The sequence below is a fragment of the Stegostoma tigrinum genome, chromosome 8 (assembly GCF_030684315.1).
Source record: "Stegostoma tigrinum isolate sSteTig4 chromosome 8, sSteTig4.hap1, whole genome shotgun sequence".
Taxonomy (NCBI): domain Eukaryota; kingdom Metazoa; phylum Chordata; class Chondrichthyes; order Orectolobiformes; family Stegostomatidae; genus Stegostoma; species Stegostoma tigrinum.
The window spans coordinates 60,974,691-60,994,657 of record NC_081361.1 but is presented as its reverse complement, the minus strand read 5'-3'; the positions used below and the strand labels follow the sequence as shown (position 1 = coordinate 60,994,657).

Here is a 19,967-nt window from a genome sequence, read left to right as displayed (position 1 = left end):
ATATTTTTTGTCAGTGTTCACGAGCAAGAGGGACAGTGTAGGTATAGAAATCGGGGAGAAACACTATGATATAACGAAAGAAATTGGCATATGCAGCAAGGAGGTTCTGCATAGTCTGGCAAGCTTCGAAGTAGGTAAATTTCCAGGGTCAGATGAAATGTATCCCAAGCTGCTGAGTGAAGCACAGCAGAAGTGGAAAGAAGACTGGAGGAAAGCCAATGTGGTATCATTATTCAAGAAGGGTGGAAGGAAACGACAGGCCAGTCAGTCTAAGCTCCATGTTGGGGAAAATATGAGAAGCAATTCTGCATTTGGAGAGGCAGGGAAAGATTAGAAACATGGTTTTGTTAAGGTAAGGTCATGTTTGCCCAACTTGATTGAATTTTTCGAAGAGGTGACCAGGCGTGTAGATGAGGGACATCCAACCGGAACTCCATCAACAAACACATTGATTTGGAGCTAATCTACCATCCTCTGAGAAAAAGAGCAGGAAATGACATCACCAACGCAGGAAATGACATCACCAACCCAAGGAAACCTAACCAGATAAACAGAAAGCGGGACATAACACCAGCGCTTCATCGGAGACTCACTGATGATGTTACCTAGAATGGTCACGAAACGTCTGAAAACCAACCTTCCAGCTCAGCGAGCAAACTCACATCCAGGACATGCTTTTGTTGTAATCTGCTTGGCCTTCAGCAGCACTTTTAAAAAGCCTTGCCTGAGAGACTGATAGCAAAGGCAAGAGCCCTTGGATCCTCGGAAATTTGGCTAATTGGGTACAGAATTGACAAGGTGGCAGGAAGCAGTGGACGATGGTTGAGGAGATAATGGGAACTACAGATGCTGGAGATAAGACATTCCACTCCCGCACATCCCAGATGTCCAAGTTCTTTAAGGACCGCAACTTTCCGCCCACGGTGATCGAGAACGCCCTTGACCGCGTCTCCCGCATTTCCCGCGACACATCCCTCACACCCCGCCCCCGCCACAACCGCCCCAAGAGGATCCCCCTCGTTCTCACACACCACCCTACCAACCTCCGGATACAACGCATTATCCTCCGACACTTCCGCCATTTACAATCCGACCCCACCACCCAAGACATTTTTCCATCCCCTCCCCTGTCTGCTTTCCGGAGAGACCACTCTCTCCGTGACTCCCTTGTTCGCTCCACACTGCCCTCCAACCCCACCACACCCGGCACCTTCCCCTGCAACCGCAGGAAATGCTACACTTGTCCCCACACCTCCTCCCTCACCCCCATCCCAGGCCCCAAGATGACATTCCACATTAAGCAGAGGTTCACCTGCACATCTGCCAATGTGGTATACTGCATCCACTGTACCCGGTGCGGCTTCCTCTACATTGGGGAAACCAAACGGAGGCTTGGGGACCGCTTTGCAGAACACCTGCGCTCAGTTCGCAACAAACAACTGCACCTCCCAGTCGCAAACCATTTCCACTCCCCCTCCCATTCTCTTGATGACATGTCCATCATGGGCCTCCTGCACTGCCACAATGATGCCACCCGAAGGTTGCAGGAACAGCAACTCATATTCCACCTGGGAACCCTGCAGCCATATGGTATCAATGTGGACTTCACCAGTTTCAAAATCTCCCCTTCCCCTACTGCATCCCTAAACCAGCCCAGTTCATCCCCTCCCCCCACTGCACCACACAACCAGCCCAGCTCTTCCCCCCCACCCACTGCATCCCAAAACCAGTCCAACCTGTCTCTGCCTCCCTAACCGGTTCTTCCTCTCACCCATCCCTTCCTCCCACCCCAAGCCGCACCCCCAGCTACCTACTAACCTCATCCCACCTCCTTGACCTGTCCGTCTTCCCTGGACTGACCTATCCCCTCCCTACCTCCCCACCTATACTCTCTCCACCTATCTTCTTTTCTCTCCATCTTCGGTCCGCCTCCCCCTCTCTCCCTATTTATTCCAGTTCCCTCCCCCCATCCCCCTCTCTGATGAAGGGTCTAGGCCCGAAACGTCAGCTTTTGTGCTCCTGAGATGCTGCTTGGCGTGCTGTGTTCATCCAGCCTCACATTTTATTATCGAGGATGGTTGAGGGATGTCTTTATGATTGGAAGCCTATGTCCAGTGAGGTTCTGTAGGAGTCAATGTTGGAGCCCTTCTTGTTTGTAGTTTGTGTAAATGCTTTAGACTTGAATGTAGGAAGGGTGATACAAGAAAGGTTGGTGTGTAAAAGGAATACATAATGAATGATAGACCTGGGAAGCACCACAGATCAGAGGTGTGCATGTCTGATCCCTTATTGTAGCGGAACATGAAAATAATGTGGTTAAGCAGGCATGTATTAGCAGTGGCACAGTGAAGTTTAAGAGCAGGAAGGTTATTCTGAAACTGTGTAAAATGTTGGTTATAAGGGACATTGATAGAGTAGACAGGGAGGAACTTCTCCCTTTCAATGGGGATCAATGATCAGCAGGCATAGTTTTAAGATAAGGGGGAAGCGATTTAGGGGGCGTGTGAGAAATAATAGTTTCACTCAGAGGATGGTAGAAAATTAGAAGTCACTGCATGTAAGAGTCATAGAAGCAGAAACCTTCATAACATAAGTATTTAAATATGCAATTGCAATGCCAAGGCTTGTGAAGCTATATGTAGACCAAGCGCAAGAAAATGGGATTAGAACAGTTAGGTGGTTGGTTTTGATTGGTGCAGACTTGATGGGCCAAATGACCTTTTTCTGTGTTGTGGACCTCTACAACTTTATTTCCTCATGTACCCCATGCTTTAGTGTTACTGTCCAACTTCCTGTGGGGAACTTGTCAAACGCCTTCTGAAAATGCAAATATACTACATCTGTTGATCCCTTTGATTACTTTGTTTGCAATACCCTTAAAAACATTCAACAGATTTGTTAAACAGGGTTTTCCATTTGCAAATCTGATAATGCCCAATCAGATCATTTTATCCAAGTGTCCATTTATCATTCCTTTATGTCAGATTCTGGCATTTTCCCTACGAATGATGTAAGGCTTTAGTTCCCAATTTTTTTGCCTTGACCCTTTCTTAAATTGAGGGGTGATAAGTGTAAATTTACAATCTGCCAAAATCATTCCAGAATCTAAGGAATTTTGGAAGATAATTACCAATGCACCAACTGTCTCTACAGCCACTTCCTTTAAAACTCTTGTGAGAAAAATTATCAGGTACTGAAACTTGAAAACCTTCAGCCTATTAATTTTTTCAGTGCAGCCTTCTTACTAATAATAATTTCCTTCAACTCCTCATTCTCCCTAAACAGTTGGATTTCTGGTTCTGGGAGATTTCTGTTTCTTCCTCAATGAAAACAGGCACAAATTAATAATTTAGCTTCTCTGCTGTTTCTTTATTACCCATTGTAAATTCTCCTGACTCTGCTTTTAATGGACTCCTATTCATCTTAGCCAGATGTTTCCTTTCTATGTATCTGGAGAATCTTTTACAGAATATTTTGATGTATTTTGCTGGATTATATTCATATTCTGCTCTTCTCTACCTTTTCAGTTTCTTGGACCTCCTTCGCTGTGTTCTAAAAACTTCCCAAACTTCAGATTTATTGCTATATGTAGTTACTTCATAAGCCTTTTAATATTACACAATCCTTAACTTGCTTCACCAGCAACAGTTGACTGACCACTTTTGAATTTTTGCACCGCAATGGAACGGATGGTTGTTTTGTGCTATAAGTCATTAAAGACTGTCCTGACAAAGGGCTGACTTTCCTGCTCCTTGGATGCTGTCTGACCAGAAGTGTTTTTTCTGCTGTGCATTTATTGATACTAGCTTCCAGCATCTGCTGTCCTTACTATCTCCAAGCCTTTAAAGACTGTCTATTGCCTATGGACAGTCCTACCTTAAAATTTATTTTCCAAATCCAACTCTGCCAATTTGTGCCTCATGTTTTTGTAATTTTCCTTATTCACATTTAACACCTTTACTCAGATTGAACTACCTCACTTTTAAATGTAATATAAATTCACACATATTGTGGTCATTCATCCCTGAAGGTTCTTTCACAACAAGATTGTTAATGAGAGACAAAAAAAAATGCGGATGCTGGAATCCAAGGTAAACAAACAGGAGGCTGGAAGAACACAGCAGGTCAGACAGCATCTGGAGGAAAGGAACAGTCAACATTTTGGGTATTACCCTTTTACAGGACTGCTATTTTATTAATGAGCCTCTTTTCAATTCAGAATATTAAATGCAAAATAGCCTTTCCTCTATTTTGCTCTTCAACATCCTACTCCAGAAAATCATCCCCAAGATCCAAAAACCTGGTGTGGTACGGTTAGCACTGCAACCTCACAGCATCGGGGACCCATGTTCGATTCCAGCCTCAGGTAACTGCCTGTGCGGAGCTTGCACATTCTCCCCATGTCTGCATGGGTTTCGTCCCACAGTCCAAATATGTGCAGGTTAGGTGGATTGGCCATGCTAAATTGCCCATAGTGTTTAGGGGTGTGTGTGTTATAGAGGAATGGGTCTGGGTGGGATGCTCCAAGGGGCAGAGTGGACTTGTTGGGCCAAAGGGCCTGTTTCTACACTGTAGGGAATCTAATCTAAGATTCCAGAAACCTGCCCTCTACAATTTTAGTACACAAATGATTTACCCATTCGAAATGCAGATTGAAGTCACCCATTTTTTTTTAATTCACTCATGGGAGGTGGCCTGGCTAGCATTTACCGCCCATCTCTAATTTCCTTTGGGAAGGTGGGAGTAAGCTGCCTTGTTGTACCATATGCTGTAGGTTGAGACACGAGACACAATGCCCTTAGGGAAAGAATTCCAGGAATTTGACGCAGCAACAGTGAACAAATGGCGATACGTTTCCAAGTCAGGATGGTGAGTGGTATGGAGGGAAACTTGCAGTTGGTGGCGTTCCCATGTATCTGCTGCCCTAGTCCTCCTAGATGGAAGTTGTTATGGGTTAGGCAGGTGCTGCCTAAGAACCTTTGACTAGTTTTTGTGCTGTATCTTATAAATAGTACAAATTGCTTCTACTAAGCGTTGGTGGTGGAAGGAACAGATGTTTGTAGATATGGTGCCAGTCAGGTAGGCCGCCTTGTCCTCAATTATGTCCTGAATGGTTGTACAAACTTCTGTCATTTCCTAATGACTCCTGTGTCCTCACATTCATTATAGTGAAGCTTTATGTTATGCCCTCACGCAGTGTGTTGTGGAGACTTCCAAAGGAGCTCAGTCATTTTTTCATAATCTTAGTTAGCTGTATGTTGCACAACCAAAATCTTCATGTTATTATATTGAATGAATTGAATTCTACCAGCCAACATGAAAGCCACTAACACCCCCATCCATCCAAAGATAAAGTATTCGACAAAAATATGTCTTTACATGCTTCCAATTCACTCTGCAAGTATGACAGCTGCAAATTGTTGTCTTTCAGCCTATTTATGCAATTGTTTCAGATATGAAAATCTCAGGTAATGCTTTTAAGTGTGTTTATCTGATTACATTTGCTCAGTTGACATGTGCACAATTGGTCATGGTAGTGGTCAAGATTGCTTGAGACCATAATTGTTAATATGCATTCTTGTACAATGAATGACCTACCAATGAAATGAAATTCAAGCCAGGTGGATGGCATTCCCAAATCACTGCACTCATGTTATTGCAATTGCCTGCCTCCCAACAGAGTCTCAAATTCAAAACAATTTCGTCCACTTCCAAACAATAGGCAGTAACTTTTTCTGTCTAGTTTGCACATGGTGTGCTGTTGTTGCGCAATTGAATTTTGATCCAAGGTGGCAAGATTCCAGCTTCATGTGAGGAAGTACACTTCATGTTCTCTTTTATGTTTGCTGTCGCTGTGCTGAGCCCTTTACGTAACTATTAATATTCTCACATTGCCCCAAGTCCAATGGCTTTGCAAATTGCCGTGCAGCTACCAGATACCTGCTCTGACTTATATGTCAGGAATTGGTACCACCTAGTTTCTCAGGGAAGGAGAAGAGAGTTGGAAGTGGCACAGAAATAGGACTAAAAATAATGAAATGCAAATACCCTCACCATTACTCATGCCACATGGAGAGGAAAATTCTGCTCCATAACTCAATTTGCTAAGATCTTGGGAAGAAATTCCAAATTTTTATCAATTTGGTAATTAAGCTGGGACTCGGATATTGATAGTATAATTCTATGAAAATCTTGGTAATTCCAGTATAACATAAAATTGTTAGATATGTGCTGTTATTTTTGATATGTACACTTGGTGGTTTTGGCTCCTCACTGGCAGAATGAAGTCACTATGTAAAACTAAAGCATGAAACTTTGACCCTCTAGGAGTGTTTTTGGCATGCCTGTCTAAAACAGTAAGCTTAAATTGCATTTGATTAATATGATTTTTAATTTTTGCTTCATATTCTAGAATTCTTCTGCTGAAGTAAATTATTCTTCAGACATAAGACCTACCTCATTTGTTAACTCATCCTGTGACACTACAGGCCATCTCAGGTACAGGTGGATTTTATATTCTAAAGCACTTTGAGGCCTCTTTTAAAATTCTGGGGCATTGAGAAATCTGAGAGAGTTTTGAATTGGAGGGTTTATTTTATCTACCTAGCTATTAACACTTCTTAGCCTACCATCATCATTGATTTGAGACAACGTAGCAGATCTTAATTGGAATTATTCATATCTGCTATCTCCTAATCCTCTAAAACAGATTGAACTTCTCACACTGGTATCTATAGTGTATTTTATTATAGTTTTGTTGTACACTCTATGTTAATATTAATCATAGTTATCCTCAACTGAATATCTTATTACTCACATTCTACACAAAACACAAATGCAAGGAATCAAAAAAAATCATTATAGAATCCCTTCAGTACAGGAAGTGGCCACTTGGCCCATCAAGTTCACACCAATCCTCCATGGAACAACCTCCCCAGACCCAGCGACCCCCATCCTATCCCCATAAGCCCACACTTACAATGCCTAATGTATTTAGCCTGCACATCCCAAGGCATTACAGACAGCAAGCTTTGAGAAGATTTGTAGCTCAGGTTGAAGTTCTGGATGTGAGTTTGCTCGCTGAGCTGGAAGGTTAGTTTTCAGACGTTTCGTCACTTTTTTTTATTTGAAAAAATATACTTTATTCATAGAATGTACAAAAAAAAACATTTATACACCTACCCAGTCATGCAAGCCACTCCGGGTCACCCGGGGGTACGTACACCAACTAAAGGAAAAAACAAAAGAGAGAAAAAAAAACAAAGCAAAGAAACCGCCCCGGCAGTCGTCACCCCGCACAGTCCCAGTTGGCCCCCTGACCAGTTGGGGAAGGCGCCAGCTGGGCCCAGTTACCAGATAGGGTTCTTTTCCCTTTTCTGGACGAGGGGCCTCATACGGTGGTCTTTCCCCACCGCACCTTGGCGGCGGCTGCCCCAAGCTTTAGCGCGTCCCTCAGCACGTAGTCCTGGACCTTCGAGTGCGCCAGTCTGCAACACTCGGCCGGGGTCAGTGCTTTCAGCTGGCAGACCAGTAAGTTGCGGGCAGACCAAAGAGCGTCTTTCACCACATTGATGGTCCTCCAGGCGCAGTTGATGTTGGTCTCGGTGTGCGTCCCCGGAAACAGCCCGTAGAGCACGGAGTCCCGCGTCACGGAGCTGCTCGGGACGAACCTCGACAAATACCACTGCATCCCCCTCCAGACCTCCTGCGCATAGGTACACTCCAGAAGGAGGTGATCGACAGTCTCGTCGCCCCCGCAGCCACCTCGAGGGCAGCGTGCGGTGGTGCAGAGATTCCGGGCATGCATAAAGGATCTCACTGGCAGAGCCCATCTCACCGCCAGCCAAGCAATGTCCTTGTGCTTGTTTGAAAGTTCTGGCGATGAGGCATTCTGCCAAACAACTTTGGCAGTCTGCGTGGGGAACCACACGACGGGATCCACACTCTCCTTTTCCCGAAGGGTCCCGGGGATACTACGTGCTGACCACTGCCTGACGGCCTTGTGGTCAAAGGTGTTTCCTTTCAAAAATTTCTCCACGAAGGACAGGTGGTACGGAACGGTCCAACTACTCGGAGCGTTCCGCGGCAACGAGGCCAGGCCCATCCTTCGCAACACCGGGGACAGGTAGAACCTCAGTAAATAGTGACACTTGGTGTTTGCATACTGAGGATCTACGCACAGCTTGATGCAGCCGCACACAAAGGTAGCCGTCAGGGTGAGGGTGGCGTTCGGCACGCCCTTTCCCCCATTTCCCAGGTCTTTGTACATGGTGTCTCTGCGGACCCGGTCCATCCTCAACCCCCAAATGAAGTGGAAGATGGCCCGGGTGACCGCAGCGGCGCAGGTCCAGGGAATAGGCCAGGCCTGCGCCACATACAACAGTACCGAAAGCCCCTCACACCTGACAACCAGGTTCTTACCCGCGATGGAGAGGGACCGGAGCGTCCACCTGCCCAGCTTCTGCTTCAATTTGGCGATACGCTCCTTCCAAGTCTTAGTGCATGCCCCAGCTCCACCAAACCAAACACCCAGCACCTTCAGGTAGTCTGTCCTGACGGTGAAGGGGATGAAGGAGCGGTCGTCCCAGTTCCCGAAGAACATGACCTCGCTCTTACCCCTATTGACTTTGGCACCCGAGGCCAGTTCAAACTGGCCGCAGATGTCCAATAGTCTACTCACCGACCGACGATCGGTGCAGAAGACGGCGACATCGTCCATGTACAGGGAGGTCTTGACCTGAAGGCCTCCGCTGCCTGGGATAGTCACGCCCTTCAGGCTCACGTCCTTCCTGATGGAGGCGGCGAAGGGCTCCACACAGCACACGAACAAGGCAGGAGAGAGTGGGCAGCCCTGCCTGACTCCAGATCTAACAGGAAAACTGTCTGATTCCCACCCGTTGATTGAGACTGCGCTAACGATGTTGGCGTAGAGCAGCCGGATCCAATTGCGGATGCCCTCCCCGAACCCCAATTTGGAGAGGACGTCCCTCATGTAAGCATGAGAGACCCTGTCGAAGGCCTTCTCCTGGTCCAGGCTGACGAGGCAGGTGTCCACCCGCCTGTCCTGTACGTAGGCGATCGTATCCCTGATGAGCGCGAGGCTCTCAGCGATCTCCCTGCCCGGCACAGCACAGGTTTGGTCAGGGTGAATCACTGACTCCAGGACAGACCTGACCCGGTTGGCAATGACCTTGGCCAGGATTTTGTAGTCCACGTTCAAAAGTGAAATGGGACGCCAATTCTTAATTTCTTCCCTCTCCCCGTTCCTCTTGTAAATGAGGGTGATGATGCCCTTCCTCATGGACTTGCACATTTCCCCTGCCCGAAGCGCACTATCGTTCACCTCCAGCAGGTCCTGGCCGACCAGGCCCCACAGAGCGGAATACAGCTCGACCGGTAAGCCTTCGCTTCCGGGAGTCCTATTCCTCTGCAAGGACTTGAGGGCTCTGGCCAGCTCGTCCAGGGATATCGGCCGGTCCAGCCACTCCCTCGTGCCGTCGTCTAAGACCTCCGTGATAGACGACAGGAACGACTCGGAGGCCGTGCTGTCCGTGGGCTTCGTGTCGTACAGTCCGGCATAGAAGGATCTGCTGATCCTCAAAATGTCAGGCCGAGACAACGTCACCGAGCCGTCGTCCTCCTTCAGCCGGCTAAGCACAGAGCTCTCTTTGTGCACCTTCTGAAAGAAGAAACGCGAGCATGTCTCGTCCTGCTCCACGGAGCGGACCCTGGACCGGAAGATTATCCGGGAGGTCTCCACGGCAAAGAGCGAGGCTTGCTGGCCCCTCACCTCACGGAGGTCCTCCGTGACATCGACCCCCATCAACTGCAGAAGGAGCAGGTTCTGCACCCTTTTCTGGAGTCGCGACAGCTTTCCCCGCCTCTCTCTCGCCTTCCGAACACCCTTGAGGACAAAGAACCTCTTGATGTTCTCCTTCACCGTCTCCCACCAGTCGCCTGGAGACTCAAAGAGGGGTTTCACGGTTCTCCAACTGGCGTACTCCCTCTTAAGCTCCTCGACGTTCTCTGGGGTCAACAGAGTCGTGTTGAGCTTCCACGTCCCCTTGCCGGCCGGCTGGTCGTCCTGTAAGTGACAGTCGGCCAGCAGGAGGCAGTGGTCAGAGAAGAACACTGGCTCGACGCCGGTGGACCTGACCGAGAACGTCCGTGACACAAACAGGAAGTCTATCCTTGAGCGGATAGACCCGTCTGGCCGCTACCAGGTGTACCTCTGCTGCGCTCCGTCTGCAGGGGTGCTGAAGACGTCGAGCAGCTTGGCGTCCTTCACCGTGCCCATCAGGAATCTGGACGTGACGTCCAGTTGACTCCCCCCACCCGCTGTCCCCATGCCGGATCTTCCATCTGCATCAATGATGCAGTTGAAGTCTCCGCCTAGGATGACCGGCCTGGACGTAGCCAGCAGGGGTGGAAGCCGCTGCAGGACGGCCAACCGCTCACTCCGTACCGCTGGGGCGTATACGTTGATCAGCCTCAGGGGAGCGTTCCTGTAGGTGATGTCAGCCACTAGGAGGCGCCCCACCACCACCTCCTGAACTTGAGAGATGGTGAAGTCGCGCCCTCGCAGCAGAATAGCCAGGCCCGAGGAGCGACAGTCGTTACCCCCCGACCAGATCGAAGGCCCACAGGTCCAGGCGCCGGACCATTTCCCGTACCTGCCGAGGTGTGGTATCCCGCACTCCTGCAGAAACAGGAGGTCCGCCTTGATGGTGGTCAGGTAGGCCAACGTGGACACACATCTCGCGGTTGACTTGACGCTGCGCACATTAATGCTCGCAATTCGTACCCCCATTGTGGGCAGTGACCGCAGTACCCTCCCCAAGTCCAAGGTCCAGCCCCTCCATCTGTCCCTTCATGCCCATTGCCCGGGCTAACTGCAGGACGCTCTCCGGGCTCAGGAAACCGTCCGTGCTGCCTTCCGGGTGGCATCCCCCCGTCAGGGGTGCGGAGGCAGGAGGGTCCGGCTCCGGGTCAGGCTGGGGACGCGCTGTTTCCTCCTTCCCGCCTGGAAGTTCCGGGGGGCCCTCCAGTGCTCCAGCAGCACTTGACTGGGTGTCGGAGGGAGCCTCAGGACGCCTCCCGTCACCTGGAAGCGGGGTGCTGCTTTCCTTCCCCCTCGAGACCTTTAACTTCTGCTTCGGGTGGGCCCTCTCCAAATCCTCCTCGTCAGAGGAGCTCTTATAGCTCCCCTGCAGCTGCCTCTTCCCGCCGGATGGTTGTGGTTCCTGGGCCCGTCGACGCACCTTCCTCCTCACCTTCCGGACTGTTGTCCACTCCCCTGGGTCGCCTGTCGCCGCCTCCATTGGCTCCGGGTTGTCCGTGGGGATCGGAGCCTGCAGGGGCACTTTGCTGGCCTCGGGCCCATCCTGCAGGGCTGGGCCCTCCTGCACAGCCTGGCCCTCCTGCACATTAGTGGGGTCCTTGCTGGGCCCTGGTGCCTTCCTCTCCTCCAGGGGGGGCTGGCCCCGCATTTCCCCTGCCGGCGACCTGGGTGTAGGTGGTACCCCGCCGCGGGCATGCCCTATAGAAGTGGCCCGCTTCCCCGCAAAGGTTGCAGCTTCTCTCTCGTGGGCAATCCTTTGCAAGGTGTCCCTCCTCCCTGCAGTTCCTGCAGATGGTGGCTTTGCAGTCGGCCGCCATGTGACCTGACCTACCACAGGCATGGCAGACTTTAGGTTGCCCTGCATAGGTCAGGTAGCCCCTGCTCCCGCCGATCGCGAAGCTGGACTGTGGGTGTGCGACATTCCCGTCCGCGCCCATCCTCAGCGTCACCTTGACCTGCCTCTTACTCGTCCAGATGCCAAAGGGGTCCACGATGTCAGTTAGGCCCCCTTCCACCTTCACATACCTTCCGAGGAAGGTCAGGACATCAACTGCTGGCACATGCGGGTTGTACATGTGTACAGTCACCATACGGCTCCTCTGTGCTGGCATCACAAACAGTGGGACAGCGGTCAATACAGAGAGGGGGCCCTCACCTCCTTTCTCCTTGAAAACCTCCAGGAAGCGCTCACAAAGCTTGGCACTCCTGAAGGTCACGTCGTAAAAACCTCCTCCAGGGAAATCCTGCAGGCAGTAAATGTCCGCAGCAGCGAACCCACAACAGTCCAACAGGACCCTCTTCACGAAGAAGGTGCGGTCCACAGGTGCACCTTCATCCACCTTCTTTACAGAAACACGGATGGTGTTCCGGACCCCCTGACCTGGGGCACGAGCACTTGCTGCAGCCATCGTTGCAGGTTGGCTGCTCCCCTGAACCAACGTTAGGCCGAAGCCAGCATTAAGATCCACTGGTCACAAGGGTGCACAGCCAACCCGACGTCCTCCTTTCACCTCCAAGACAGCACTCTCCTCCTCTCGGTCCACAACAGAGTGGGTCTTTATTGTGTTCCAGATGTAAGCTAGTTCACTGAGCTTGCCGGTTTGTTCCCAGATGTTTTGTCACCATTCTAGGTAACATCATCAGTGAGCTTCCGACAAAGCACTGGTGTTATGTCCCGCTTTCTATTTATCTGGTTAGGTTTCCTTGGGTTGGTGATGTCATTTCCTGTTCTTTTTGGAGCCAATCTACCATCCCCTGAGAAAAAGAACAGGAAATGACATCACCAACCCAAGGAAACCTAACCAGATAAATAGAAAGCGGGACATAACACCAGCGCTTTGTCAGAGGCTCACTGATGATGTTACCTAGAATGGTGACGAAACATCTGAAAACTAACCTTCCAGCTCAGCGAGCAAACTCACATCCAGCATTACAGACAATTCATCATAGCTATTCCACCTGATCTGTATTTTTTTGGATTGTGGGAGGAACTGGGACACTTGGCGGAAACTTGTGTTCACAGGGAGAGAACATGCAAACTCTGCACAGATAATCGCCCAAGGCTTTGGGTCCTTGACACTGTGAGGCACTTCTGTGCCACTGTGCTGCCAGATCCAATATCAGTAGAGTATTATATCCTGTTATATCTCTTACATCTCTCAATCAAATTTTGCGTTTGTGTTGTCAGGGATATCCTCAGGTATTCTCCCGATCAACCACCATAACATGATAGTGAAGCCCAAATCACAGCAACTTATTAGAAGAGCTGCTGGATTTATTTCTGTCAAATGTTTTTGTGTTTTACCGAAAGTTTTCACCTCCTCAAATAGCCTTTTTGTGGTCTATCCTGAGGGATATACACTTAGTTGTATTCGACCTATTATGTGATGATGTTCTATTTTTTGTGATAATGTTCTATCTGAGAAAATACTGTGTGTAGATTTTATGCATTTTCCTTCAAAAGTATTTCATTTGCTTTGTAATCTGAAGTGAGTTTGTTGACTGTGTAAAAATAAATAATTGTGAATGTCATAAAATTGCTTGTATAACAGAACAATCTGGCCTTCTTTCTGTCTATACAGCTCAGTGCTCCAGAAAAATGCTTCTGTACATCTGGGTGGTGGTGATTATTGGTCGAATCGTGCAGCTGCTTATAAAGGAAGGCCTCACCGGGCAATATTTGAAGAAAGTCTAGAAAAGATCTACAGAAATATGTACAAGAAAGCTTCAGATGGCACATAATGAGTGCATGGATTAATATATTTCTGTTTGTCACTGTTGTATCAGGTTAAGAGCTTTTTCTCCAGTCTGTTTGTTGTATTACAATCCATAAATAATGATAAATAATTAATTGTATTGTTAGTATATTTTTCACTTGTAGAAATAATGTCCATAATGATCATGATCACTTATGGTTTTTGATATTATCAGGAAAATTTAAATTTTCAGTATTTTCCCTATTTATTTTGAAAATAAAGTCTACAACTTGATTTGTGGTTAGATATGGGAGGGAACAATTAAACCAGATATTGTCAGAACAATTTAAAGAATTTCTTAAAATATTTTACAGTTAGTAGTCAAAAGACTGTAGAGCAACTCTGTAATTAATTTTCTGAACTATTTTGTAGCCGTAAATTTTGATGGGTTAGCACTTGGAAATTTAAAGAATTAGCTCAGCTTGCTTGTGTTTTATTCATCATGTTAAAAGGAACAGAATTTTAATCTAAGGCAGTGCCTGGGAAAAATTATGTTTGTGCCACTAGTTTCTGTTTGAAGTCAAAATGATATTTTTTTAAAAATATACACTCCCCATTAGACGGAAAGGCTAAATGTCAAATATGATGACAACAAAGGACAGCTGTCTTCTTTTATGCAGTCCTGGCTCACAAAAGAAAATCACTATTAATCAGAAATTCCCAGCCTGTTATAGTATACTAAGCATTATGCTTCCATATTTATGTCATTGTAGAATTCCACAAAAAGTGTTCATCCTTACTAATCTTTACTGTTTAGACAGTATCATATGCAATAAATTTTAAGCTCGTGCAGTTGTTAGGAATTGGACAGCTGTATCACTAAATATTAGTTTCTTGCTTCATGTTCTCACATCTTGTATATTCAACAGAATTGCGTTTGTGTGAGAATAATTTGTGGTCTGGCAAATTATTCCCAAACACAGCAAATATTACTTGAATGAAATTTTCTTTTGCATTTGAAAAACTACATATTTTACAATAATTCCTACATTTAAGGTTTCCCTCAGTAGTCTATTGTAATTCTGGATAAACAGTGTAAACAACTCTTTATGCTGATTTTCCAAGGTTTGCACTGACGTGTTAAGATGACAATCTGATCATGTTAAAATGTGACAGATTTATGAACTATGTCATTATGAGCTTTTGCTGGGAAGAGTTTAAATATTGCACCCTGTGAAGTTAGGAATGGGTATAGGTAGTTCAACATTACAAAAACTGTTGAATTACTTTAGAAGACTCTTTGTTAATTTTACTCATACTTTTGATGACTTGTACACTCCAGTTGTTTAAACGAACTAATTTATATTTGTGCAGATCAATATAAGTAACAGATTTGTACTCATAACTGACTTACATTTTCATTAATCTATTCATACAGTCTCATCATGTTAAAGGAATAGTTCAGAACACAGAATATCCTGCAATCTTAGGTACAAGTACCTAGGTATAATTCTTGGATACAAAAGAGAAATAAAAGAGAAGTAATAGAATCACTGACAGTGTCTAAAAAATAAGTTAGAAATAAGATAGTTATAACATAGTTGTGATTGACATTATAGTCTGGTAAAGAATTTCAAATAACAGCAGGTCAGCATGTGGTCTGACCATCCACGCTAGTCCCCAGTCCAACAACTGTCCCGCTCTACTCCAAGCCTCCAGTCTGTTTCAGGACGCAATTCCCCTCGCACTGCTCAGGAACTCATTTCCCCTCACGCTGCTCAGGGACTATTTTTCCTCATTACACGACGCAAGATATTTCTCAGTAAAAAAACAGAAGTGTTTTGACTGATGTGATTTGGCATCATTTTGATTTCACAGTCAGTATAATTTTGAAACTTTCCAGGTTGCTCATCAAACCACCTTAAGTATTGCAGTTTGTTTTTATTTTACAATAAAGAACTAACCAGATATTTAGCTACCTTTAACTTTCTAACTTCAAAATATGTTAAAAGTAGAAGGCCATGCTTTATTTGATTCAACACTTTTCATTGCTCCGGAGTAGCTGAACTGATGTGTACAGTATAACCACCTTATTAGGCTCTGATTTATTTTTTGGCAGAAAAGTTAACTCCTCTAAAACTGTATGTTAAAGAGATTACTTTTAAAAGAAAATTTTGTTGCAATGTGCAGTGAAAATAATGATAATAAAACACTGCTGAAGATTAATTCTAATTAGATTGCATATGTGTTTTCCAGAGTAGTGCATTAAAAAAATGCAATAATTGTTTGCAAGTAAAATAATCTGCCAGGCAGATCCTCAGACTGGATTGAAGGGAACTGTCACAGGTGCTGAGGTATAGTTCACTACTGCAGTGCGCTAACGTCAGCAGACTTCAATACGTTTGGGACAAGTTTGCAAAATACTATAAAGATTCACAAAAACAAGTTATAAATTATATTAATAACAGTGTGACTGTGTAATATTTATTCACTATACAGTTGTGTTAGTTTTAATAGGTTAATTGTATTATTTTAAATGACACAATCAATATTAAAAGCTTTGTTTAATAAAAGAATAACAGTACTCAAATTTCCTTTGTTTTTGCAACTGACTGCACTGAACATCAGGTTGCAGAGTTTTGGCCATAGTTACAATTGAGCATAAGACAATAAACCGAAAGCTTCTAGATCCTCAATTTAACACAGCGCATCTGTGTCCATAACACTACCATCATCCGCAAGTTAACAGAGTCTTATTTATGATTCTGCAACAATTGCAAATGATCAAGTGTTTTCTTACAGTTACAGTTAGATTTTCAGACACTGCAAAAAACTAATCATTTTTTCTGTTCTTTTAATATAGTTCTTTGAGTGTTTTTTTTAATTACTATCCTCACTGAAAACTGCACTATACCCACCATTTCTTGTAAAGCATTTTAAAAGGATAAGAAGTGCTTAATTTTTCATTTTTGCATTGAAGGAAAGTAGACATGGTGTAAGCTTTGCCTTTTCAAATTTGTTTATTCTTATTTCAATGTTGAGATGTCTTCTGATGAGATTGTAGGAGACTTGTGCATGATTTGACATCAGCAGAATAGCCATAGTGATCACTATATCTTCAGACCAAACTTAAGGTTTGCACTCAGAGGGAATTCCAGGCCACTGCATTTAATAACACAGTGTCACTGTACAACACTTAGCAAAAGAATGATAATATTATGTTTAGCAACTGGGTGGTTACAGAATTCTTATTGACATGGAATGTTCTCACTATATTTGTAACTGAAGGTGGTCCTTATTTGATAAGGAGGGTGATCATACAATGTTTAATAACACAGTAATTGCACCGTATTTAGTAATAGGTTGATTCCATTTATGTATAATAATAGATGATGATTACCTTGGCCCAGGTATTCCTATTACGTCTGAACAAATTCAGCTGATAATAATTCTTTTTAAAATTATTTACTCATGTGTCACCAATTTTCGGGTCAAGAATCCGGGTCTGAACTGTCTCAAATGCATTCATCAGAGAAACCAGAAGCAGCATAGCAGACTTTTCTCATGGCATTTGCTGTCATGTTTCAGGAGTTAAAGGTCCCAAGGGCACTTTGGCAGCATCTGAGCAAAGGCAAGTGTGTAAGACAAGTATGGGGATAGTGTGCCAAGTGAGTGGTAAAGGAGTACAGGAGAGCAACGATCGCATCAGCCTGCCCAGGCAGACCAATTAAAGTTGTTAAAGAGCTCATTACAATCTTGTTAAAAGGAAAGATTGAAACTTTCAGGGGGGTTAACCAAATGTCTAAGTCTGACCAACTATAGGGGCAGGTACAGAATGGTGAACCAAATATGGCCCCTCCACAGAATTACCACAACCCCATAAGCGGGCTCATGCATAAAGGGAATTTCAGTCTTTGTAAGGTATTAAATTAGGTCATCAGAACACCTCTGCCTTTGCAGGGCTAAAGAGTTTGTGGCAAAATTGCCAATCAGTAATTAGGCTACAATTTGCAACGATGGCACAATTTTCAGATTTTGGGCCTAGTGGCAATGAGGGACAGCATACCCCATAAGAAACATGAAACTCCAAACATCAAGAGGACACAGGAGAACAAAAGTAGCAAGAAGGCAGCAAAAGCTATTTCCTCAACACATCTCCAAAGAAAGACAACCTGGTAATGACTGAGTATCACAGGAGACAGCAACTGTAAAACTAGATCGTCACAGGAACATATGTTCTCATTGCTAAAGATTTCAGACTTTGAAATACTGGTCACCATGACTATGAGTAGCCATCAAAGTCGCTGTGCTGTTGAACTTTGTGTAGCACTGCATTTTGCAGTTACAGAATCCCTTTCAGCCAAGATTGGGCAGTATTTTGTTTATAAAGCTGTGGACATTGTGGACCTCAGCAATAGATACCCCCAGGTCCAGGTCATTATGAGCTGCAACCTAGTGGCATCAAGGAACACCGCTACCAACTCAATCAGATTCATCAGCAAAAAATGCTTCCATTCCCTCAATCTTCACCGACCTTTAATCGTAACAAGAGCTTCCTGGATATATGTTCTTCTTTCTTGGCATTAACATGGCTTATCCAGCCTCTCATCTTCACACTGCTTCACATCTTTACCTTGACTATCAAAATCTACAAATGATCTCCTGGGGTCATGAGATATCCTTTGAAGAGATACCTCCTGCCTCTGTGGAACCACAACAGAGGTACAGAGATGGTAACAACGAGGCTACCTTCTCACAAGGACAACCATTGAGCAGGTTATTGGACTTGAAGGCCCTGCAGGGAGGTGTGGACCATGAAGACAGTGAGGCCCTGGAAGATGACACCATGTCAGGACAAGAGCAAAAACTGGAAGTGAGAAAGCAGATGAAGATGGAGGTGAAGGGACATGAAGCACTGAAGTGCCTGAACAGCAACATGGAGGGGATAGTTCAGAATGCAAAATGCTTGTCAGGATGTCATGAAAGTTCGGGATCACCAGAGTCAGGAGCATTTCATCTTAGCCCCTTTGAGTCAGGTTGAGTGGCATAGCATGGGAGAGAATCTGAGGTATTTGTGCTGATACCTGTATGGAAGATGCATCCAGCAATATCTAACCACTTACTACTATTGAAGGAAGCACATCTGTCCAATGGCTTTGCCCTCAACATGGAGAATCAATAATCTGTTTCATCATCCCATACCCCTTTACCTGTTATGAAAACAATAATAGGAATCTTAGATGGTGGTTTAAAGTGTAATTTATATAACGCAGAGGAAAACAATGGAAACAGACACACCTCATGGTGCTGCATGTAATACACTGACCTCTGTATGTTATAACTCCTACGTGGTACTCTCCTTGTGATCACAGAAAAAGTGGAGACAAACTGTTCACTCATCTTTGCCATTGGTTGAGATTCATATCACCATCATCACTGAGGCTTCCACCAGGCCATCTTTGGAGATCTGCACCTAGTGTTACCCTTGTCCTCCTCAGTGATGGCCTCAACCCTTAACTGCTGTTCGAGATGACACCTTCAGACATCCTTACATTATTAATACCATCCTTGGGTCAGACTACATAATATGGTATGGATCCTGTGAGTGCCAGTGTGTAGTTCCTGCAGTCAATTCAGGTGCTGCCATATGCCCCTGTCCAAGGAGCTTTCCACCTTTTCTATGGAGGAGTTCACATTTTCATAATCCTGAACTATTGCATGGCACATGAAGTGAATGAACTTCACGATTCTCTACACAATATTCCACACAATCTCAGTGAACCCAGACATGTAGGAACATATCATCTGCTGACATTTAAGGTAAAGCCTTCTTCATTATGATTCCTGAGGCCCTGCATTTGCCCTCAGCTCAGGATTGGTGTGTCTGACCCCCTTTGAGATGAACTCTTTCATTTTCTCTTTGCCTGCAGCATATTGTCCATCAATAGTACTGTGATTGGATCTATCAAGTGTATCAGTATTGGCGGACAGGTGCAATAGGTGTCGCAGTGCTTCTGTCATGCCCTTCAAGTTTTTCTGGACCCATGGGGACGGGCCATGGTATCCTGGATTTGGACAGCTGCACCTATGAGAGACACAGCAAGAGATGATGACAGCTAGCCCCAGGGAGTAGAAACCACCACTGTGCTGAGGATCTCAGTTTTAGTGTAAGACACACTATTGGATGGGGTTGAGTAGTACATTCTCTTACTGACTATATTACCATCTTTGGTGACAAGCTCCATCAAGAGCCCCTTCTTCACTCACTGCCTCCTCTTCCAGCATTTTAACTATCTCCATCATGACATGTACCATGGTGTTATGAGGAAATCTTTGAGCAAAGTTTGTGTTTTTTGAGACAGACCTTAACTGTTAAAGGAAGCTAAAAAAGAAAACTGAGCTTTCCAGTTTCTAAGGAAACTAAGATTGAA

The 19,967-nt window shown here is 45.4% G+C and overlaps 1 protein-coding gene across 4 annotated transcripts in view; it reads left to right on the top strand.

Moving 5' to 3' along the window:
• Positions 1-16,068, top strand: part of spata6 (spermatogenesis associated 6) — a 115,278-nt gene extending 99,210 nt beyond the window's left edge. For 3 of the 4 annotated variants that reach the window (XM_059647927.1, XM_059647926.1, XM_059647925.1), the window contains 2 exons: positions 6,413-6,498; positions 13,423-16,068. In XM_059647927.1, the coding sequence (XP_059503910.1) occupies positions 6,413-6,498; positions 13,423-13,582 (246 nt within the window). In that variant the 3' untranslated portion in view covers positions 13,583-16,068. The remainder of the gene's footprint in view (positions 1-6,412; positions 6,499-13,422) is intronic. The other variant, XM_059647928.1, reaches the window with a different exon arrangement.
• The last annotated feature ends 3,899 nt before the right edge of the window (positions 16,069-19,967 follow it).